Source organism: Mastigoproctus giganteus, chromosome 12, assembly GCF_048544385.1.
Source record: "Mastigoproctus giganteus isolate SK-2022 chromosome 12, ASM4854438v1, whole genome shotgun sequence".
Classification (NCBI taxonomy): domain Eukaryota; kingdom Metazoa; phylum Arthropoda; class Arachnida; order Uropygi; family Thelyphonidae; genus Mastigoproctus; species Mastigoproctus giganteus.
In genome coordinates this window covers 50,377,936-50,401,043 of record NC_143586.1, presented here as the reverse complement: position 1 = coordinate 50,401,043, position 23,108 = coordinate 50,377,936, and the positions used below count along the sequence as shown (strand labels likewise).

The window sequence follows — 23,108 nt, the reverse complement described above, 5'->3', positions numbered from 1 at the left end:
TTAATCCTAATCTTATTTAAGTAGTGTAAAAACATTGTAATAGTACTGTAATGATATTTTAAAAACTAAGAGCTACTGCCTAGGAGACTTCCTACCCTAGAGTGGCGAACTGGCGGAAGGCCCATGTTCGGGGCCGGCTCTACTTAAAACTAGAAAGTAATATTAAACTTAGAAAAATATTTTTATCAGAAATTTAATTATTATTACTTGATAATTAAAAATAACTTAATTTTCAATGCTAAAGTCCATGATATTTGACATTTACCGTTTTATTAATTATACACCAGAATTTCTGATGTGAAGGGTAAACTAATTGAGTGCAAGTTTTTTATATGTCGCTGGTATTGCTAAGACCTGTTATTGCTGGTATTGCTTGTGCTATGGATGATATCTGATGTGCTGAGCACATTGTGTTACTTTAGTCAAGTTGGCTCAGTGTTGTTTGTCTACAGGGGCTCACATCTGGTGAGTATGGGATTGCACACCCAGGGTCCTGAGCTGGATATCATCATTCTTCTCTTTCTTGGTGATTCCCTTCTATTTCTGTCTCTCTCTCTCAGGGGTAACTCAAATTTTTTTTTTTTTGGGCTGGTGCAGAAAAAGCCTCACTCTTCCTTGCACCATATTAGCATTAGCATTAGTAGAGGCATTTGATGCAAGATATGGCTAATAATAATAATAATAATAACATGGGGATACCTGGTACTTGCTAGTGGGCCTGCTAAAGTAAACGTTTATTATTATTAGCTATATGGCGAAAGGAAGCCTGAGGCTTATGCTGCACTAGCCAAAAAAAAAATTCCCGAGTTACCCTTGGAGAGAGAAAGTAAAAAGTAGCAGGGAATCGTCAAGAAAGAGAAGAATGATGATATCCAGCTCAGGACCCTGGGTGTGCCAAGCCCATACTCACCAGATGTGAGCCCCTGGGGTTATCTATTTGTTCTGTACCAGCTTAATCAAAGGATTCCAAGATTTCTCAGGGGAACTTTGTATGTAATAAATTCAGCTGAGGTCCAGTGAAGGAAGATTGTGAGAATGCATGCCCCTTGTATGAATATAGAAGGCCACTGGGGATAGAAACTTCTTCATTGATTTTTTTTTTTTGCAGATACTTTGTGTACAGAAAGTTTCTTTGAACTTACTTCTTTTTTTGGTTGGAATCAGTGGTAAGAATTTTTGGATTTTTCAAATCCGAGGAACAGTTTTCAGAGGAATGAATAGAATGCAGTGTTGCAGGATACCAGGTTGTAGTATCCCTGTAATATTTTACTGATTTGGTGTTTAGTAGTAGTAGTAATCGAGGCATGTGATACAAGAAAGCAAGCTTATGTAGCATCAGCCCAAAAAAAAAAAAAAAAAAAAAAAAAACCATTTCACACATCCATTCCCTCTGAATGTTTGTCAGTTCCTCCTTAATTTATTTAAACTCTCAACTTCTACAATGACAGATGGAAGTTTGTTCCAGCAATCAACTACCCACTGATTGCAAAAGGCAAATTTCCACACATCTATTCAATAACTGTGTTTTCTCAATTTGAATTTATGCCACTTCAGGTTCGTAATCTGAGCAAGAGGAAGAATCCCATCAGAATTGAACCTGCTCAACCCATTCAAAGTCTTATACACCTCAGTCACAGCCGACCGGGCTAGCCGAGTGGGTAACGTACCTACCCGGCAACCCAAAGGTCGCGGGTTCGATTCCCGCCTCGGGCTTGGATCAAAGTACTGCAAAAACCTTGGGAGGTGCAATATGGCCACAGAAGCCGATGCGCCAACAACTACCAAATCAAAAAAAAAAAAAAAAAAAACCTCAGTCAGATCACCTCGTAGGTGCCTAGTCTGCAGATGCTGCAGTTTGCAGAACTTAAGCCTGTTTTGGTAAGACTATCCTTTCGTTCCTCTCACTAATCTTGTTGCACTTCTCTGTACTCGCTCAAGCAACTTTACATCCTAAAATGAGGCCTCCAGACCTGTATGTAGTACTCAATGTGTGGCCTGACCATTGCCTTAATACAAAGGGATAATCACCTCCATTTCCCTACTAGCAAAATTCATGTATATCATTGACAAGACCCCATGACTTGCTCTGGCACCCTGTCTGCACTGTTCAGAAAATTTCATATCTGACTGTATAATTACTCCTAGGTCTTTTTCGTTTTATATCACCCTAAGTGTAGTACCACACAGTTGGTGCACTTCTCTGGGGTGACTTCTACCCATATGCAGTACTGTATTTTGCATTTGTCAATGTTAAACTTCAGTTGCCACTCAGCCCATATGCCTAAATTTTCCAGATCCCATTTCACACTGCCATTACCGTCATTAACAACCCTGCCAACCTTTGTATCATCTGCAACCTTCGACCTTAAGCCTGATATACCTTCATATCCTATATAATTTACCAAAGTAAGGGGCGCCTCCGTAGCCAGGTGGGAAGGAGCAGCAGTGCGTAGCACACGCTTCTTGATTAGACCGGGGTTCAAGCCCGTCACCACCAAATACGGAGGATGCGGAAAGGTCAAGGGAATGACCACCGCATATTCCTGGAGCAATATGGCCTTAGTTGCTAATGCTCCTAAAAACCAAATAACAAACAACAAACTAACAAACCAAAGTAAGACTTGATAGGGCACATTGGTAATATACACTAGAGACTTTTACTTGGTAGAGAATATGACTAGTTTTAGGTGAGGAGGGAGGATAGATATTCAAAGAACTTGCTAAATGTGGCTAATTTCTTTCCTCTACTGGGATATGGTAGGGAAAGGCAATGGGAGTGTGCTGAAGGGGCAAAACTTGACTCATTCATTCGACCAGGAGACCCATCTCCAATCCTCCAAAGTCCAATGCGATGTTCTTTCGCCCAGTTGAGGCTAGAGTCCTGTGTCGTCGTGTTAGCAATGGGACTCTGGTGGGTTGGCTGCTCCCATAACCTATTGCGATCGCCTGATGGTCTTGGTGGAGATGTTTCTGGCACCTCCCTTGTTGTCATTGCCATTGATTTATGCCACTGTCACTCTCTGGTTGGCTGAACTAATGCGAGACAGATGTCAACAGCCATATTCATCCACCACCTTTCTCCACCAACAGCGCTCCATGATGAGATGTTATTCCGGAAATGGAGTATTCCTGATACACTCTTGATACTGTCGATTAGGGGTAGTGCAATTTCTGTACCACCTCCATGATAGTGACCCATGCGTAGGGCAGCCAATATCATCTCCCTTTCAAAGTCGGTTAACTCACGACATTTATCAATACTGACATCAAATTACCATCTACGTGAATGCAGTGATTCAGTTTACCTATATACCTGCCAAGTGGTGGGTTCTTTCATTAGTGAGAGGGGTGACAGCATCACATTGCCCAGGAACCAGGTATCCCATGAATTCTGTCCTTTAAGGCAATGGTTAGGAAGCATTTTGGGCCTTAATTTAAGGGGCATGTGGATCTGTTTAAACAGGTGTAGAGAAGAGCAGCGAGATTACTGAGGGAAATAAAATAGTGCTCTTACTAGGAAGGCTTCAATTCTGCAAACTGCAGCATCTGGAGACTAAGTAACTGCAAGGAAATCTGTTGAGGCTTTGAATGACCTCTTCTTGCTCAGGCTACACATGTGAAGGAGCATAAATTCAAACTGAGGAAGATTGGTTGCAGAATAGGTGTATGGAAATTTGCCTTCAGCCAGTTGATTGTTGGAACAAACTTCCACATGATGTTATAGAAGCAGATAGTTTGAATAAATTCAAGGAAGGACTAGAAAAATATTAAAGAATGACAGGCAATGTGGGAAGGGCATTTTCTTCTTTTTTTTTTTTTTGCTGATGGTGTCTAAGTTTGTTTTCTTGTATCATTGCTGCTACTTATTAGTAATGGATTAAAAAAAAAAAAAAAATCTGTAAAACTATAGCAGTAATTAACACAAATTCAAATTACATCAAAAACATGTGACCCTGTACAATTACAAAGTGTAAAAACAATTGAAAGAAATTATTTTTTTCTGAGCAAGAAATGGTATCAGCTGTTTGGTGATACTGTAGCATGTAGGTACAAACTTAATCTGATATTACAAAGGAATTTTTTGATAGGATTAATCTAGTTTTCTGAACTGATTCATGTAGTAGAAATTGGGATCGATATCAAGCTTTTTAATTGCTTTAAGAAAGGGAAACAATAGTATATGTCAATTGTTCATGGGCTATTGTTAAGTGTCACAACAGATGGTAGATGCCTGCTAACATGGCAGGATATTTGCAATTGATCAAGCTCAGAGAAGTTGTATTTAGTGTTATAAATTTACAAAAAAGAATCGGATTAGCTTTTATTGCTACATTTTTAAGGTTAGTGTAGTTCAGCCTTTAAGATAAATAGCATACTATTACTGTTTTCAAGAATGAACTGGCTTTGAATATTTATTCATTTTTTTTGTCCCCGATCACTTAAAAAAAGATTCAAGTTTCTGCATCAGTGTTAAATAAAAAAAGTAATTGCAAAATGTCCTCCTGGCAACTTTAATTTTTACCCTGCTCTTAATGAAGGCTGGATATTGTTTGTTGTTATTGGCTGGATATGGTTTGTTGGGCTATTATTTATCGTTCCTTCATTCAGTAATGTTCATCCTGTAAAATCCTGCCATTGATAGGTTAATGTCTGTACCAAGAATCCTTCATCAAAATCCTTTGCCAAAAGCCACGACAATCTTTGAGTTTTCAACCTCCCAACTGCTAGACTAATTTGTAAAATACTGGCTACCCATCAGAATTTCTTAGTTGCCAGCTGTGACTAGGCATAGGCAACCATGTCTATTGAGTCCTGCACATGATCACTGAACTTATTTGAAAATGGTTTCAAATAAACAATTATCTATTACTGATCTGATTTTTGACTATAGAACCCCTCGCCGTTAAAAAAAAATTATATCAAATCAAATACAGCAGACTCACGATTAACCGAGACACTTCAAGACTCCAAATTAAAAAAAAAAAAGAAAATCAACCAGAAATCAAAAATTCAAGTAATAACTAGAATAGGTATAAACAGATGTTTTGCAAGTCGTAAATAAATGACAAGCGGAATTATAAGTAGTCATTGGGAGATTAGTGTACCTTGCAATTCCTGCTGTCTTCACACCTGCTGCTCAAAAAAAGAGACCAGATGTTTAGTTTGATTTAGTGCGTTGCGCCGATTATTGTATTCCGTTGCAACGCAAAAGGACAAATTTTTTTTTGTTATTTATATCAGGGATGTCGGAATTTTTTTCATAGTAAATTTTTTTTTTTTTTTTTTTGTTTAGAAATTGCGAAAATGATGGGTAAACGCAAAAGAGTTGTGTTTTCAGTTAAACAAAAACTTGAAATTATTCAAAAGTTTGTAAATGGTGCATCTGTTAAATCTCTAAGGAATCATTATAATAAGGACGTATCAAAATAGCCAAACATTAACAAGTATCGCACGGAATTCAGATTTGTCAATAATAATATAGTAGCAATATGTTTTAGCCATTCCCAAGTTACATAAAACTCAACGAAGTAAGAAGTCCTGGAACGTATCTCTTACGTATGTCGGGGACTTTTGTATTTTTGGATTAACTGGGAAATTGATTATCCAGAATTTATTTTTTACCATCTATTCCGGAAAATCGAGAGTCTACTGTTTGTATATATATAGTAGTGGCCACAGAAATTGCATCCCTCCTTGAAATTTATTATTTCATTAATATATTCCTGTACAAGTCAAATTATGTCAATCAAAGGCATCATCTAATATCAGCAAACTGTTTTGTCATGCTGAATGTTTTTCATTTGCAGACTATGTAATAGATTCTTGTTTTGGCTTCATGTCCTGGCAAGTGGATGTAAAGGCATCAACTTGCCAGCACATACTGTCATTTTCTCTTTAGCACTGATAATGGCATACAGCCAGAGTATAACATCATTATTGTTGGGAGCCAGCATGCTTCCTGAGGCAAACAGCCACACAAGGTCTTTCTTTTTTTCCTCAGATTCCTCTTTCTCCTTCAGATCTGGGTCTGGGGCAGCTGATGAATGTCATGCAAGATCCACAGACCTAAAAGCCACGTGGAAGCAACATGCTGGTGTAATGGTAGGTGAAATAACTGTTACAAGTGAAATAAACACTTGTTACAAGTGGTCTGAAAGTATGTAGCATATTCCTGCAGATAAAAGTGGATATTCCTCAAATATCCAATAAAAGTGGATACTGGGAATCTGTGGTCTTTTCAGATAACTCCAATTTCTACCTCAATGGATCAAATGGGAACCATTATGTTTGTTTTAGACACCAGTGAAAATTATCACCCTGACTGCATTGACTCAGTGATGTTTCCATTCAGCCTAGGCTTGGGGATGTGTAATGAGCAGGATACACTTGGTAAATGGTATTGCCATTGGTGAGGCTTGTTATCAGAAACTGCTTTCAGAAAACTGTTTTTCAGTAAAATACTGCCCATTGCCACATCATAGCAATGTAAGTATAAAATTACACAGTCATTTCATGCAGTTTCCAGTATTAATAAAGTACTGTTGTTTTTTTTTTTTTTTTTAGGTGAGACTTCCATATCTGTTATTAATATTTGCTTATAAAATTTTAGGCTGGTGATAAACTACCTAACATAGAACTGTTTGAGAATTTTCCTGATCAGAAAGTAAATGTCGCTGAACTGTTCACTGGAAAGAAAGGAATACTATTTGGAGTTCCGGGAGCATTTACACCAGGTTGCTCTAAGGTAACAATTTGTTTGTTAACTTTAATATTTCCAGTTTGAGATAGTGATTATTTAGCTATAATAGGAGAGGTGGCTGGGAAGTAACTTTAAGTGAACAAGTGTGTAGATACTCATAAGGAAATTTCAGTAAACAAACTGCAGAAAATCAGTAGTTGCTTTCTTCACTACGTGAATTGGACTATGTGGTATATGTTATATATACCACTGGGTTTGCTTTGTGATGAGCATGTAGTAGTATCATGAAGCAAGATCTTATAGCAGTCCAGGTTGCTTTGAAAAAGAGCATTCCTTTGTTAATCCAGCGTGAGGCAGTAATATATGGTACTGGTTCTCTGCTTTAGCCTTTTTGACCATGGCTCAAGACTGACAAATTCTACTTTGAATGCATTGTTTACACCAATACTTACTTTTTGTTGATGACGTGTTCACTATACTTGACAACAAGTTCATGTAGAATTTGTGGGTATGCAAAAACCTGAAGATATTTTTAATTTTAGTGTTTACCCATGTTTCTATCATTACTACTATATTTTTATATCATGTGCACATGAGATGTGTGGAATAACACTACAGTTACTGTAGCATTAGCATTAGTAGAGGCATTTGATGCAAGAAAGCAAGCTTATGCAGCATCAGCCAAAAATAAAAAAATAAATAAAAAAAAATAAAAATAACCACTTCCACTTCACCCCTCTGTTCGTTCCAAATACCTGTCCAGCTGAGCCTTAAACTTATTTAGGTTATCAACTTCCACGACAAGGGATGGAAGTCTGTTCCACCAACCAACCACCCGCTGGCTAAAGGCAAATCCTCACATCTATCCTACATCTGTCCCCCCCCACACTCTCTCTCATATTTTAAAAGTATAACTAATACTCTTAAATACTTCTGCTCTCTAATTACATTATCAGTGTAATTAGAGAGCAGAAGATGGCTTGTTTACATATTGGAACTGTTTTATAAGAGGCCTTTAATTTGCAGAAATTCAGAGATAATGCCAGCCAGTGTATGTTTTATGTAATAATACAGAAACTCCCTGACTTACCAAATTCGACTTTACGAAAGTTTTTGCCAGCTGGTGCCAACTGAAAAAAATATGGAAATGTATTTTGCATCTGTAGGGATAAATGGAAGTATTGTGAAAATATTGTAATGTGAACCCAATAACATATTTTTTTTGGTTTTTTTTTTTGTAATTCGTTTCAAGTTAAATTTTGCTATATTACTAAGCTGTTTATCAAAAACTTGAAACGAATTTATCCCTCTAAAAGGTCATTTTTATAATGGAAATTGCATTACATTTTCATCGTTATCATATGTTCTGTTATAAGAATCAATTTTGAATGCCTTTGTGATATTTTTCTAAAGCACGTTTCTGGAGGTCACAACCAAAAAAACAATAAAAATTTGCACTTTCCAGTTTATTGGGCTTTTCTGTTAGTGCAATCTATTATAAATGGGCAGTAAACTCTATCTTATTGCATTTGCGATAATCCCAATAACTGGAATTTTGTGGGTTTTTATGTTACGGTATTATGGTGAAATGTATTCCCCTTCACTGAAATCTTCATTCATATAAAAAGCAAATTTTCAGAAACTTCTCTTCATTCCTATTTACTTATTACAATGGTAAAGGGAAAGATATGAATGGAAAGTGCAAGTGCTGGCAGTGCCAGGCATCGAAACAAAATTGATTTAGAAGTGAAGATGATTAAGAAGTATGAAGCAGGACAAAGTTTGTCATCTATTGCAAGGGAATTAGGTCTCGCTGCTTCAACAGTGAATACTATTTTAAAAGACAGTGCATGTATAAAAGAACATGTCAAAGGATCAATGCAATGCACTTAAGATGAACAGTGATCGCAAAACAGTGTTCAGGTGCTATAACAAAGATGGAACAGCTATTAATAATATGGATGGAAAATCAGATTCAGAAGCAAGTGCCCCCGAGTCCAGTGGCCATTCAAGCAAAAGCAAGAAGTATTTATGAAGATATTAAAGGATAAGTATGGCGAACCCCAAGCCAAGTTCATGGCAAGTAATGGGTGGTTTAATAGGTTCAAGCATTGTGCTGGTTTCCAAAATATTAAAGTATGTGGCGAAGTCGAAAGTGCCGATTATGCAGCTGCAGAGAAATCTTGCGATGTGTTTGAAAAAATTATTGATGAAGGCAGCTATTTGATGCAGCAAATTTTTAACTTTGACTAGACCGCTCTGTATCAGAAAAAAATTCCGGATTGAACATACATTGCCAAAGAGGAAAAGACAATGCCAGGTTTCAAGGCTTCAAAAGATAGGGCCATGCTCTTGCTTGGGGCTAATGCAGTGGGAGATACAGATTTACACCACTGCTTGTGTACCATTCTGGAAATCCTTGTGCATTTAAAAGCATCAATAAAGCCACCCTACCCATGCATTTCCAATCGAACCAAAGAGCATTCATAACAATATCTCTCTTTGAGGATTGGTTTAAATGCTGCTTCATTCCTGAGGTTGAAAAATATTCCTTTCAAGATTTTGCTTCTATTAGATGATGCTCCTGGACATCCTACCCATCTTCACTCATCCAACCTATGGATCGGTGTGATTTCAAATTTAAAAGCATAATATTTACACACATTTGCTCAGGCATTGTATTGTCTGCAGTAGACGGTGGGAAAAATTTAAGTTAAGAGAGAGACTTTTGGAAATCTTACAATATTTACTATGCCATCTTAAACATTAATAAGGCCTGGGAGGAAATTACCAAAGGTTGTTTAAATGGTGCATGGAAGAAAATATGCCCACGACACATAAAAGGCTTCAAAGGATTCAAAAAAGATGAATCATATGAAGAGGTTACAGATAAGATTGTAAAGTTTGCAGAGCTACTTCAGTTGGAGGTTGTTGCCAAAGACATGGAGTTAATAGAGGAAGAAGAGAAGGAATTATCTAACAAAGAACTTATTGACTTGCAGATAACGAAAGAAGAAAATGCTGATGAAGCTCAAGATGAACCAAACGAGGAGTCGAGACGCTTCATCACCAGAGAGATGGCAATGGCAATTTCGTGAAATTGCATCGGCATTGGCAAGGTTTGAGCTGGATCCTGACAGCGAATGATTCTTAAAAGTTAACAGAGGGGTGAATGATATGCTTGCTTGCTTGCTACAAAGAAATCTATGATGAAAAAAAAAAAGCCACCATCCGGTCATCTATTAATATGTTCTTTCATAAGGTTGAGCGGCCAACCCCTTCTAAAATCTCCACAGCCGTCAACCTCTGCAGTGGCGTACTTATCAGCTGAAGATGTCGATTCTGGTAATGATGCTCGAGAGGTAAAACTTACTGACGTTATGCCCGTCTCCCCTCTTTTATTGTAATTTTTAAATTTTTTAAATTGCAAGCTTTTCTAATTTTTCCTGCATTAGATAAACAATTAAATAAATACAATAAATAATTCTATTCGTACGTTCGCCGAACATTTCTTTTTTGATTCAATCAATTCAGCGAGCACAGTTGCAAGTGCTGCAACTGTGGGAAAGCATGGGAGAAATTCCGACTTATGTAGAGTTCTGCAGAACGCAACCCTTATGTTAATCGGGGAGTGGCTGTACTTGAAATTAAGTGCCTCAGAATTAAATGAATAAATTAATCATTTAATTTTTATGAAATGAAATAAAAAAATTTCATAAAAATATGATGAGAGTTGGCCTATTATTAATCCTTAATTAATTATTAAATTATTATACTTCTTAATTGATTATTAAAGATTTAAAATTTTTGGTCACTGACAGAAGCGGATTGGGTCAAAAATTCTTACCGGGGAAAACTTGCAGTGGCCTCATACTAGTGTTTATGGCATAGCCAGATTTGCACATAAGCTAAAACAAGCTACAGCTTAGGGTTTCATATTACAAGGGGCCTTGCTCCACCTTAAAAATTCTCTTTTATTATTGTCACAGTGAACCGAAGAAGGGCCTCATACATGTTATAGCTTAGGGTCACAAGTTTAAATCCGGCTCTGGTTTATGGCCAGAGTCACACCGACCTCTGTCCCACTGGTGTTTCCCCGGTAAGTCTTATGGCCAGTCTGCCTCTGGTCACTGATCATTCATCAGATTTGCTTAGATCTGGGCACCAGGTTTAGAGTATGATGTTATGGCATTTTCAGTTTTCCAATTTTGCAACAAGTTAAGTTCACACCTTTTATTGTAATAAGCTAACACCTTATTACAAACAATTATTACAATGTGTTAGAGTGAGGTAACATATAGAGCATGTGAATTCAGAACTCTTCTCAAGTCATGTCTCATACCAATTATATTCCTAGAAATGTCTTTTGAAGTGTGTGCTACATTTTGAGTTAATGTTGTTTTATGAATTATCTGAAACTAGGATTCTTTTAAAGCAATTTTTAGGACTGCGTAAGCTGTTCTGAAACATCTTTTAACTTTCTTCTGGTTGCAATTCAAAAAGGAACACAAATGTTTATGTGTTCATGTTACCTGCTCAGGCCTGTTATTTGCTGAAGTTTGTTTTTATAGTGGATACTGAAAGTTGGATATGAAATGTTGACAAGAAGTTCTCAGCTAAGCAAAATGCATGTTATGAAGTAAGCACAGAGATTCCCTTTTTAACAGAACAAAGCAGTTTTAAAATGTGTTTTAATTTAATTTGTGATACTGTGAATTTTGGAATTTAAGTATATCAACAGATAAGTTCAATTATCAAATAAGTATAAACTTTTAGTATTCAAATTTGAACAAAATGTATATTGTGTTACATCATAAGCAATAAAGTGCTATCCTTGTTGAATGTCAAAAATATACAAGAGAACGTCAATCTTTTTACTCCAGCCACTACAGAAGACCCTCTTACACTTATTTCACTTTTAGGCAATAAAGCAAATGTCTCAAGTATTTTTACCTTTCTAAAAATGATTAATGTATACCACCTCCTTTAACTAGTTAAAAACTAATTTGCTGGTACTATTTTTTGCAGTTATCACTATCTGACAAGAAATAAAATTAATACTTACCATATGCATGGTGCACTACAGCCATAGTTGCCGATGCACCTAATAAATCGCTAAACCACCAACAACAACAATGTGCTTGATTCGGAATGCTGTATTCAAACGTGGCTATACCTATTAGTGATATATTTTTACATTACACTACTATTTTTACTTTGCTAGCAGGGATAAGGAGGTGATTATTACTTGGTATAAGGCCATAGTTAGGCTGCATATTGAGTACTGTATACAGGTCTGGAGGCCTCACTTCTAGAATGCAAAGAAGGGTGTAAATTCTTCACTTTGGGAAGAACCTACACCCTTCTTTGCATTCGTTCCAGCTGGAACAGGTGCAGAGAAGGGCAACCAGATTGAAGGGAACAATTTGAAAGGGAAGCATCTCGAGATCAGGCACTTGCGGGGAGATCTGATTAAGGTGTTTAAACCTTGAATGGATTGAGTAAGATGAACTGTAATGGTATTCTTTCACTTGCTGAGACTACACACATGAGGGGGGCATAAATTCAAGTTGAGGAAGGATGATTGCAGGATAGACATGCAGAAATTTGCTTTCAGCCAGCAGGTGGTTGATTGTTGGAACATCTGTTATTGTGGAAGTGGATGGGTTGAATAAATTCAAGAGACAACTACACAAATTCTTGGAGGTTATGGATAGTACCCAAACAATGCTAAAACTAGATGTGTTAGCATTGTTTGGGTGCTTTCTTCAGTATTATGAAGGAAGAAGTTTGAGAATGGTAATTGTTGCAGACACTGCAATAGAGGAAAACAAAAAAACAAAATTACACAAACTATAGTTCCAAAAGTTCAGTTAAAATGGATCACACATAGTACTCCATTTTAACCAAACTTCCAGAAATATATCTGCCTTGTAGGGTGGTGGAGCCACATGTTCTGGTGAACACCAAGCACAGAACACCTCACACAAGGAGCAAGTTTTGGTCCTTGAGAGTGTTGCAGACGTTCTCCAAGCTGCGTCAAGACGTTATGCCAAGCTGTGCTTGGCACCTGACAGTCTAAAATGCTGATGGAACTGATATTTGGGTGCACTCAACTCAAGTGCACCTAATTTTGGCAAAGTCCGGTCAGTCTGTGACAGCCAAATCCTCTGCTTGCACCTTCACATTGGTGGACTGTTAGTAACTCTGACCCTGGATATAATGTTCAAGTCCTGAAATATGCTGCCTAGCACATTGTGGGTGACCACCCAGGCACAAACCAATGTCAACAGGGGGTCGAGGTGTGACACCCACACCACATGGAATTCCACCCCTCTTTTTTTTTTTGTGTTACCAGGCAATCACTAGTTAGTAGATGACTCATCAACCTTTGCAATATCCCCACTGCTTATTGGTAGAACCCATGTTTAGTCTCCAGAGCAAAGCTCTGGTAAACCCTCCCTCATCTCATCCATCATGCAGTATGATTGATGTCTTTTGAGGTTATTATTATTATTAGCAGCCATATACAAAGGGTACTAGGAAGGTTTTGCAATATGACGCAACAATGAATCACAGGAAGCTGCTTGTTGCTGCATGTTGAGACATGTTCATACGTGCATAATAGCCGCCGCGCCAAGTCGATGGGCTCAGTTATTCATTAGTAGTGAGAGTGTAAAGTGCTTGCGATGGCATCGTGGTCACGAAATGAGATGAGGACAGTTTTGCGGTATAATTTCCTGCGTGGTTTAACCATAGACCAGTGCTTAGAAGAAATGACTCTTGCACTAGATGATGATTGTCCACATCGTAAAATTGATATTCAGGTGGTATAGAGAATTCCAAAGGGGAAATTTCACTCTGGAGGATTCTGAGAGGCCGGGAAGGCCACGAACGTCAGTTACGGAGGAAAACGTTACTGCTGTGAGGAAAATGCTTGACGAAAACAGGCGAGTGACCTACCAACAGATAGAGGATACTTTGGGACTAAATGCACCAGCAATTCGTTCGATTCTGCAAGGTCATTTGCACGTGAAGAAACTTTGTTCTCTCTGGGTGCCGCATCAACTGACTGAAGAGCAGATGACACGACGTGTGACTTGGTGCCAGGAGATGTTAAAAAAGTTTGATAAGGGACAATCTCAGTATGTGAACAACATCGTGACAGGTGACGAGACTTGGCTGTACTATTACGATCTGCCGACCAAGGCTCAAAACAAAGTTTGGGTCTTTGATGATGACGACACACCCGTAATTGTCAGAAAATCCCGATCTGTAAAGAAGAAAATGATAGCTGTATTTTTCAAATCGAGTGGAATTGTGGAACGTGTCGTTTTGGACACGCAGAAGACAGTCACAGCTAAGTGGTATACTGAGCAATGCCTGCCTAAAGTCATTGGATCTATGAAGAACCTGTGGCCAAAGTCAAGAATGGACACCTGGTACCTCCATCACGATAATGCTGCAGCTCACCGCGCCAAAGCCTGCACCGAATATTTGACCACGACAGGACTGAAACTTCTCGAGCACCCTCCCTACAGTCCAGACCTTGCTCCCTGCGACTTTGCACTGTTCCCGCATGTGAAAATGAAGCTAAAAGGGAGGCGGTTTTCCAGTGATGAGGACCTTCTACGGGCTTGGGACAACGAGTGTGCTTTACTCCCTAGTGAAACTTGGCAGAACTGGTTTAAAGATTGATTTCGGAGGATGGAGAGGTGTATTGAATGTAGAGGAAATTACTTTGAAAAAATTAAATAAACAAAGCTGTATTGCAAAACTTTCCTAGTACCCTTTGTAGTGCAAGGAAGCATGAGGCTTGTGCTGCCCAGCCAAAAAAATTTGAGAGAGAGAGAGAGAGAGAGAGAGGGGGGGGATATCCAGCTCAGGACCCTGGATGTGCCAAGCCCTTGCTCACCGGATTATGATGGACTTCATGGTGAGATTCAATCTCCCTTATATTTCGAGGGTACAGCTCTAAAACTGTATTTGCAGCTGGCCACTAGTTAACGCACACGACCGAACCTGTGGTCTCAGTTCTAACCTCAATGATGTCCACTTTCACTTACAGTCTGCCAAACCCCATGTACTTTTTCTGACAGAATCCCAGTTATCGGTTGATTCAATCACTGCTCATCTCAGTTGTCCGTATTATTCGTTGTATGATTCCTTTCGCTTCAAACGTGGTACTTGTGCATATGTCCGTTCTGATATTCCCTGTCAGAGATTTAGTAATTTGGAATTTCCTCTTTTCGATCTTTTCTGGCTTAAAATCTCTCTACCACATTCTGTCAAATTCATCTGTTGCCTCTATCGTTCTACCAACTTGACTAATCACTCAGTACTCTTCAACTTTCTCTCTTTGAAACTTGACTTTCTCCAGTTCAACTTTCTTAACAGTGAGGTCATTTTCCTTGGTGATTTTAATGTTCACAACTCCAGCTGGCTTCCATTTTCTAGTCTTGACAGTTCAAAGGCTTTTGATTGTGTTTGGCATAAAGGTCTTCAAAATAAGCTTCTATCTTAATGTTATGGTTTGCCAACTGTATTTTATAATTGGGTATCCAGTTTTCTTTCTGACTGCTTACTGCAGGTTATGGTAGATGGCTCTCTGCCTTCTAACTTCTCCACTAATGATGGTGTTCCCCAAGGTTCAGTTCTTTCTCCCACTCTTTTCCTTTTGTATATTAATGACTTTCCATCGACCAAAAATCCTATGTATAGTTTTGCTGATGATAGCACATTGCATTCCACCTTCCAGTTTGAGAAACCTTGCCCAGCTCAAACAGCTTCAACTTCTCGAACATCCATCGCCAATTCCTTAAATGCTGATCTCCAGTGGGACAAGAATAACTTTGTTGATTTCAATCCTTCTAAAACTCAGTCCTGTCTTATATCGCAAAAAGGATTCTTCTGATCCTATTCTTAACTTCGATGACAGTCCGATTTTTAGGCAAGATCATATATCTCTATTGGGGATTACCCTGACTTCTAATTTCTTTTGGCATAAGCAAATTACTAACATTACTTTCTCTGCATCTAAAAAACTGGGTTTTCTTTTCGCTCTCGGCGTTACTTTTCTTCCAAACTTGTCCAAATTGCTCATCCTGTACAAATCGCAAATCTGCCCTACCATGGAATATTGTTCCCACGTGTGGGGCGGTACCTCCAAAACCACTCTCAGGCGTCTAAATTCCATTCAACAGAAGGCAGTTAGGTTAATTCATGACTCATCTCTAACAGTCTCTCCACTCTCTGCCAGTGTCCTTGAATCATTGAATAGTAGTTTGCACTCCTTTAAATGAAACGCTTAGCTTTTTGCCAATACTTCTCATGGAATAACTTTATACAGAGTTATAATAGCACTTCTTTTTTCAACATTCAGTTTTTTATTTCTTGCCATGTTTGTTCCAAAACACAAAACTTACACCACTCTTTCTGAGTAATGGGTGTTTGATTTTATAAGTTACAGCAGTTATTCCTCAATTTATATTATTGTAAAACACTAGAATTGTCTACAATCTACTTTGATATAGAAACAGTACTTCACATTCTAGAATCATCCACAATGTTCTATCACGTTCAGGAATCTCCTGCGTCTTTTTGGAATATTTTCAAATATCCTAGAAATTTCTTAAATTTAATTTGTTTTTTGATTTTTATACATAATAGAAAATATTTAATAAAAATTGGTAAACAAGTTTTAAATTTTTAGGTGGGAATGTATATTCGCTTTAATACAGTACAAGAAAGTTTGTAATACCACAAATAAATGAACTTAATTTGAGAAAGGTGGCTGAAGATCATAAAATGAATTAAATGCACTCTAATGCAGTTATTCTGAAATCTCGTATAACATGGTTATTATGTTCCTGTAAAATGTCCTATTGTGTGAAACCGTGTTATACGGGACTAATAAAAAGTATAAAAAGGGGGTTATGTTCGAAAAGCTAACAAAATTACACTATTTCGTTAACAAAACTAACAAAAATACACCATTCTAGATTTCATGTATCTTTTACTCTCTTTAAAAAAAAATGAGTAATCTGGGTTTGTTTGTGCTTGCTTGATAAATCTTTGAATTTCATTGTATGGAAATAAGCATTTTTGAATCTCCTTTCATTCAAGAATTTGCATTCAAAAAATAATATTCTAATTGCTCAGCTAACTGTATGTCTTCCTCTATGCTTTTTAGTGTAAAATTTGGAAGTTTAGAATTTTTATCTGCGATATCATCATCTGAATTGATTTGATTTTACCTCTGATGCGATTTGCGCCAAATCTGCTACGCCAGCTTCTTTTCTATCAGTAATTCTTGAACGTCTTCAGTAATCATCTTTTTTTATTGTTTCAGGAGCATTGGCGACTAAGGCCATGTTAATCTGTGTATATTGTCTATAAATTGAGTGTGTCCCGAGGGGTCGATTTTCTGTTTTGATTGAAGAAAAACCCAAGTTTTTGGGAGAAAAAACCATGCTACCCTTGCCCCAGCCTGACTAACTCAGGGATTTGAATTCGGGTCTTTTCCAGCCGGTGTGGGGAGGAGGGCGATTCTATCAACTGTGTTACCCACAAGGGCTTCAGTAGTCATATCATCAAAACCTTATCAAAACCTTTCCCTCCTACCGACGTAGTAAGTTCTACTATTGCACCAATTCAGTTTTCTGCCTGTTCGATCATATTTTCTGAATGAACTCGCGCATTTAACATTGACGGTTTTACTTCTTTCAGCGATAAAGCTATGATTCTGATACAGTCCACAATTGAGAAATGTTTCCTTGCCTCCATTACTTCAATAGATTCTGAATCAATTTTTTCCAAAATCCATTGTAATGATTTTCTGATGGAATGAGTTTTAAAGGTGGATTAATGCCTTGATCTAACGGCTGAATGAAAGAAGTTGTATTGACTTGGTGCAACTGTGGCGGTAGGAACAATACTTAAATGTTTTGTATGGCCTGGTGTGCTATCCAATAGTAATAAAACGTTTGAAATCTAGATTTTTCCACAAGTTCAACAAGTACAAGTTCAATAGCACAGAATGTAATACAGGAATTTCCCAACAAAATAAAATACAGATTTCGCAATTTTTTTTTTTTTTTTTGACTAGTGAGTCAACAGCGGGGATTCAAAAAGAGTGGAAACGTTGAAAAATTACATCCAACGTAATAGCAGGGTTTTCCCCCGCACAAAAACACCCTGTTATGCAAGGTTTACTGAAATTCTCTAACCATGTTAGAGTGAAACTGTGTTATATAAGTACCTTGTTGTGTGAGGATTTCTCCAATTTACAATTGTGTTAAAGCGAAACCGTGTTGTAAAACAGGGGTTGCCTGTAAATGGTTTTAAGCTGAGTATACTTCAGTACACTTTAGTAGGGAGCAAAGTTTGAAGCATAATATTTGCATTGCAGAAATGATGACGTGTACATCACGGATTATCGAATAATTTCAAATCTTACCTCTAACATTCTAAGTAAAAATCTAAAGAAACAGTCATGATTTCATACATATGGATATTGTACAAATCAGATGCTTTGTATATTGTCAATTCTGACACTAGCTTAAGTTACTAAGCTGATGTTAGCTTAAAGTAACTGTGGTAATTATGTCTGTTGAACATGATGCAGTTATTTGCAAGGAACAGTAAGTTTCTCTTTTGATTACATAAAAAATCAGAAAAGCATTTATATTCAGTATAATTTGGGACAATGTTTATGTTAAAATTAAACGGTATATGAGGTACACAAGTTAATGACAGTTTGCATGTAGGACACTGTTTATGACAGTCATAAGTGAAATCACTCAGTTTCTTGCAATAAGATGCTGAAATAAATGTATTTATTTTTGGTGAGTTTATTATTTCAAGATATTTGCTTCTAGTTATTGGCTACAAATTATAATAGTTATAATATGCTGACTTATAAATCACTTGATGGAATTTTTGTTGTGTTAAATTTCCATCAGTTTTAAGGAAATACAGGTAACCCTTGTATAACATGGTTATTAGGTTGCTGTAAAATGTTGTTGTGCAAAACCGTGTTATACAGGACTAATAAAAAGTACAAAAAGGGGGGTTATGTTCCAAAAGCTAACAAAAATAGACCATTCTAGATTTCGTATCTTCTGCTCTCTTTAAAAAATCAGTAAAAAAGTTGCTTGCTTTTGCTTGATAAATCTTTGTGAATTTCATCATATGGAACTAAGCATTTTTTTGAAGCTTCCTTCTGAACGTTGGGCTCCTTTCATTCAAGAATCTGCATTCAAAAAATAATATTCTAATTGCTCGGCTAACTTTGTCTCCCCCTATGCCAGTGGTTTTCAACCAGGGTGCTGCAACAGCATTCTAGGGGTGCCACGTAATTTGGGTTTAAGTTACTTAAACTTATTATTATTTTTTAATTTATATGTTTATTTCATTATAAAAATGTGTACAGTATCTTTTTAATTTTGTGGTGATCTATAATTGATGTTTACTTAGTACCTCTGTATAAAGAATAAAATTATATACTGTATATATATAATTTGTATTATGAAATGTAATTTTTATAATTATATTATTGTAATTAAATATCATAAACATATATATATTTTTTTAATATATGTGTGTGTATGTATATGTGTGTGTGTGTGTGTGCACATATATGTATATGTGTGTGTGTGTGCACATATATGTATATATATATATATATATATAGGGAGAGAGAGAATCGGATCTAACGGGCAGAAAATTGAGTAGGGGTGCCGCAAAATAAATTACTTAGGGGTGCCGTTATTAAAAAAAGGTTGAAAACCACTGCCCTATGCTTTTTAGTGTAAAATTTGGAAGATTAGAATTTTCATTTGTAATATCATCATCTGAATTGATTTTATTTTACCTCTGATGCCATTTTCACCAAATCCACTATGGCAGGTTCTTTTTCTACCAGTAATTCTTGGTCTTCAGTAATGTTTTTTTATTTTTTAGGAGCATTGGCGACTAAGGCCATGTTACTCTGTGTATATTGTCTATAAATTGCGGTGTCCTGAGGTAAATTTTCTGATTTTCTGGACAAAAAACCCCGAGTTTCCAGGAGAAAAAAACCATGCTACCCTCGCCAGAGTCCGACCAACAGTGACGTTGTGAAAAAGACCAATAAAAATTCCTCCCTTCATAGATGGGATTTGAACTCAGGTCTTTTCCAGTCTGTGTTGGGAGGAGGGCAATTCTATCAACTGTGTTACCCACGAGGGCTTCAGTAGTCATATCATCAAAACCTTTCCCTCCTACCAATGTAGCAAGTTCTACTATCGCACAGATTCCATTTTCTGCTCGTTCAATCTTATTTTCTGAAGGAACTGACTCTGGCTATACATTTTTTCCACATGCATTTAACGTTAAGTTTTACTTCTTTCAGCGATAAAGCTACAATTCTAATACAGTCAACAATTGAGAAATGTTTTCCTGCCTCCATTACTTTGATAGGCTTGGAATCAATTTTTTTCCAAATTCCATTGTAACGATTTTCTAATAGAATGAGTTTTAAAGGTGGATATAATGCCTTGATCTAACGGCTGAATGAAAGAACTTGTATTAACCCAATACAACTGTGACGGTAGGAACATAGCTTCAATGTTTGGATGGCCTAGTGTGCTATCCAATAGTAATAAAACTTTGAAATCTAGATTTTTCCACAAGTTCAACAAGTAAGAGTTCAATAGCACAGAACGTAACACGGGGAATTACCCAACAAAATAAAATACAGGAATTTCTCAAATTTTTTTTTTTTTGACTAGCGAGTCAACAGCGGGGATTCAAAAAGAGTGGAAATGTTGAAAAATTGCATCCAACATAATAGCAGGGTTTTCCCTGCACAATAGCTCAAAAATACCATTATGAGAGGTTTACTGAAATTCTCTAACCGTGTTATATAAGTTCCGTGTTGTGCAAGGATTTCCACAATTTATTAATCATGTTAGAGCGAAATCATGTAGAATTATGGGGTTATACGGGGTTGCCTGTAGTTAAATAATGCTTGAATATTTCCTATTTACATTTCTACATGATATAAATAAGTTTGTTTTCAAAGTGTATTATATATTTCAAATATAGACCCATTTGCCTGGTTTTGTGGAGCTACATGATGCACTAAAAAACAAAGGGATAGAGATAATAGCTTGTGTGGCAGTTAATGATCCATTTGTGATGGGAGCATGGGGCCTGTCTGAGAAAACTGAAGGAAAGGTAAGAATGATATTCTGATTTTTTTCAGTGATGCTTGGTCGTATAGATAAATATTTTTACTCTTTTTCCAGCATGGATTTTCCTTGCATCACTTAGCAGGATTTTTCCCTTTCTTAAATTTAATTTTTTTTTTGTCTGTTTCATCTAAATATTTATTTGATATTCTTCTAAAAGTTATATAAATTTTCTGATTTGCACTGTTGGGGGGGGGGGGGTTGCATGGTTAATCTTCTGCTAAAGGTAAAATTTCCCCCTATATCAAAAATGCGAATATTTCTTGGTTCAACCTTATGTTCCCTTTATACCATCATCCGAGAAACAGGGACAGATATCCTCTAGTATTTAATTTACTCAGCTATTTTGTAATATCATTATTCCTTCTCTATATCTTTCCAGCATAAATTTACAGTGAAAAAGTGAAAGGGCATCCATACAAGGAGAGACTATGAAGAAGTTGATTACAAAGCTCATAAATTGGACATCTCATTGAGGTGTTGTAAAGGACACTAATATGGGGGGTTGGCAGAAAAATAATTGATGGTGGAATATTCATATTAAATTGGGACACAAAAACCAGTGATTATAAATTCAAACTATTGGGGACAAATAATAGACTGGACTTCAGAAAGTGATCTTCAGAGATCAGTGTGATGTCTCATTAGAATAGTTGATAATGGAGAGAAAGGGGAGAGAGAATATGAAAATGAATGTCAGTGTTGTACAGTCAGAAAGAATACTTCATTAAATCTGTGGTCAATGAAAAATGAAAATTTTAGGGTAGCCAGATTAGTACCTTTTGGCAGTGGAAAGAGTTTGACTAGAGTATAGACAGTTTTTTTTTTTTTTTTTTTTTTTTTTGTTGTCGTTGCAGTAAAGCCTGGCTTTCTTTGCATAATTGAACTTTACTAATATAGGAAACTGTAATATCCAATCTAGAATTCTTTAAAATCTGGCACATTTTACAAAGAAATCATCATTTGTGTGAGCTGATGATCAGTGTGATGTCTCATTAGAATAGTTGATAATGCAGGGAAGGAGAGAGAGAATATGAAAATGAATGTCACTGTTGTACAGCCAGAAAGAATACTTCGTTAAATCTACGGGTCAATCTTGTTCACAAATAGCAAACTGATGCATACAAATTTGCATACTGATGTGTACAAACAAGGGCAGAACAAGATTTTCATCATTTCATACAGGTGACAAACCATACAACTTGTTGTTGTTGTTTTAGGAGCATTAGCAACTAAGGCCATATTGCTCCGGGGATATGCAGTGGTCATTTCCTGACCTTTCCGCATCCTCCGTATTTTGTGGATCCACGGGCTCGAACCCCGGTCTAATCAAGAAGTGTGTGCTACACACTGCTGCTCCTAGCTATGGAGGCGTCAACAACTTGTCAGCTGCATGCCTACTTAAAATGGTGGCAAAAACAGAATTTATTGATCTTTGTTATTGCATGTGAGAAATCTTTCTCTCTCTAATATTTCTTAGTATTAGTATGATTAGTATAATAAGATGCTTTCTTAGTATTAGTAATGGTAAATGATGCATGGAAGCAAGGTTATACAACATAAACAAAACAGAATCATTTGTCATCCCTCCATTTAATTTGCCTAATCTTTCAATTTATTCAAACTATCCACTTCCACAACTCTGGATGAAAGGTTGTTCCTACAGTCAGTTACTTTCTCGTTAAAAGTAATTTTCTGTACATCTATCCTGCAATCATCTTTATAAATTTAAATATATTTTCCTTTATGTTTCATTTGGGAAATGCTTCAATCATGTCTCCTCACAGATGACTAGTTTCCAGATGCTGCAGTTTGTAGAAATGATACCTTTTTAGTGCCCCTGACTAATCTTGTTGCTCTTTTCTACATCTGTTCCAACATATCTGCATTCTTCCTAAAATGAAGCTTCAGTCCTGTATGGTGTACTCAAGGTGTGGCCTCACCATTTCCTTATTTAGTGGAATAATCACCTCCTGGTGATTATTCCTGATCATTTTTGTTCTTTTCATTTTGTTCATTTTTGATCTTGATACTTTGATTGTGGCTGATAATTTTTGTTCTTGATACTTTGATTGTGGTACTTTCTAATTAAACATTAACTTGATACCGTATGTATTCATCAATATTGTTAATAAATATTAAACAATAAGTTGCCCAGCACTGAACCCTGAGAG

At 36.7% G+C, this 23,108-nt stretch overlaps 1 protein-coding gene across 1 annotated transcript in view; it reads left to right on the top strand.

The window, feature by feature from the left end:
- Positions 1 to 23,108, top strand: part of Prx5 (Peroxiredoxin 5) — a 33,118-nt gene that overhangs the window by 380 nt on the left and 9,630 nt on the right. Inside the window, exons 2-3 of the mRNA XM_090386311.1 lie at positions 6,611 to 6,745; positions 20,789 to 20,920. Of these exons, the coding sequence (XP_090242437.1) occupies positions 6,611 to 6,745; positions 20,789 to 20,920 (267 nt within the window). The remainder of the gene's footprint in view (positions 1 to 6,610; positions 6,746 to 20,788; positions 20,921 to 23,108) is intronic.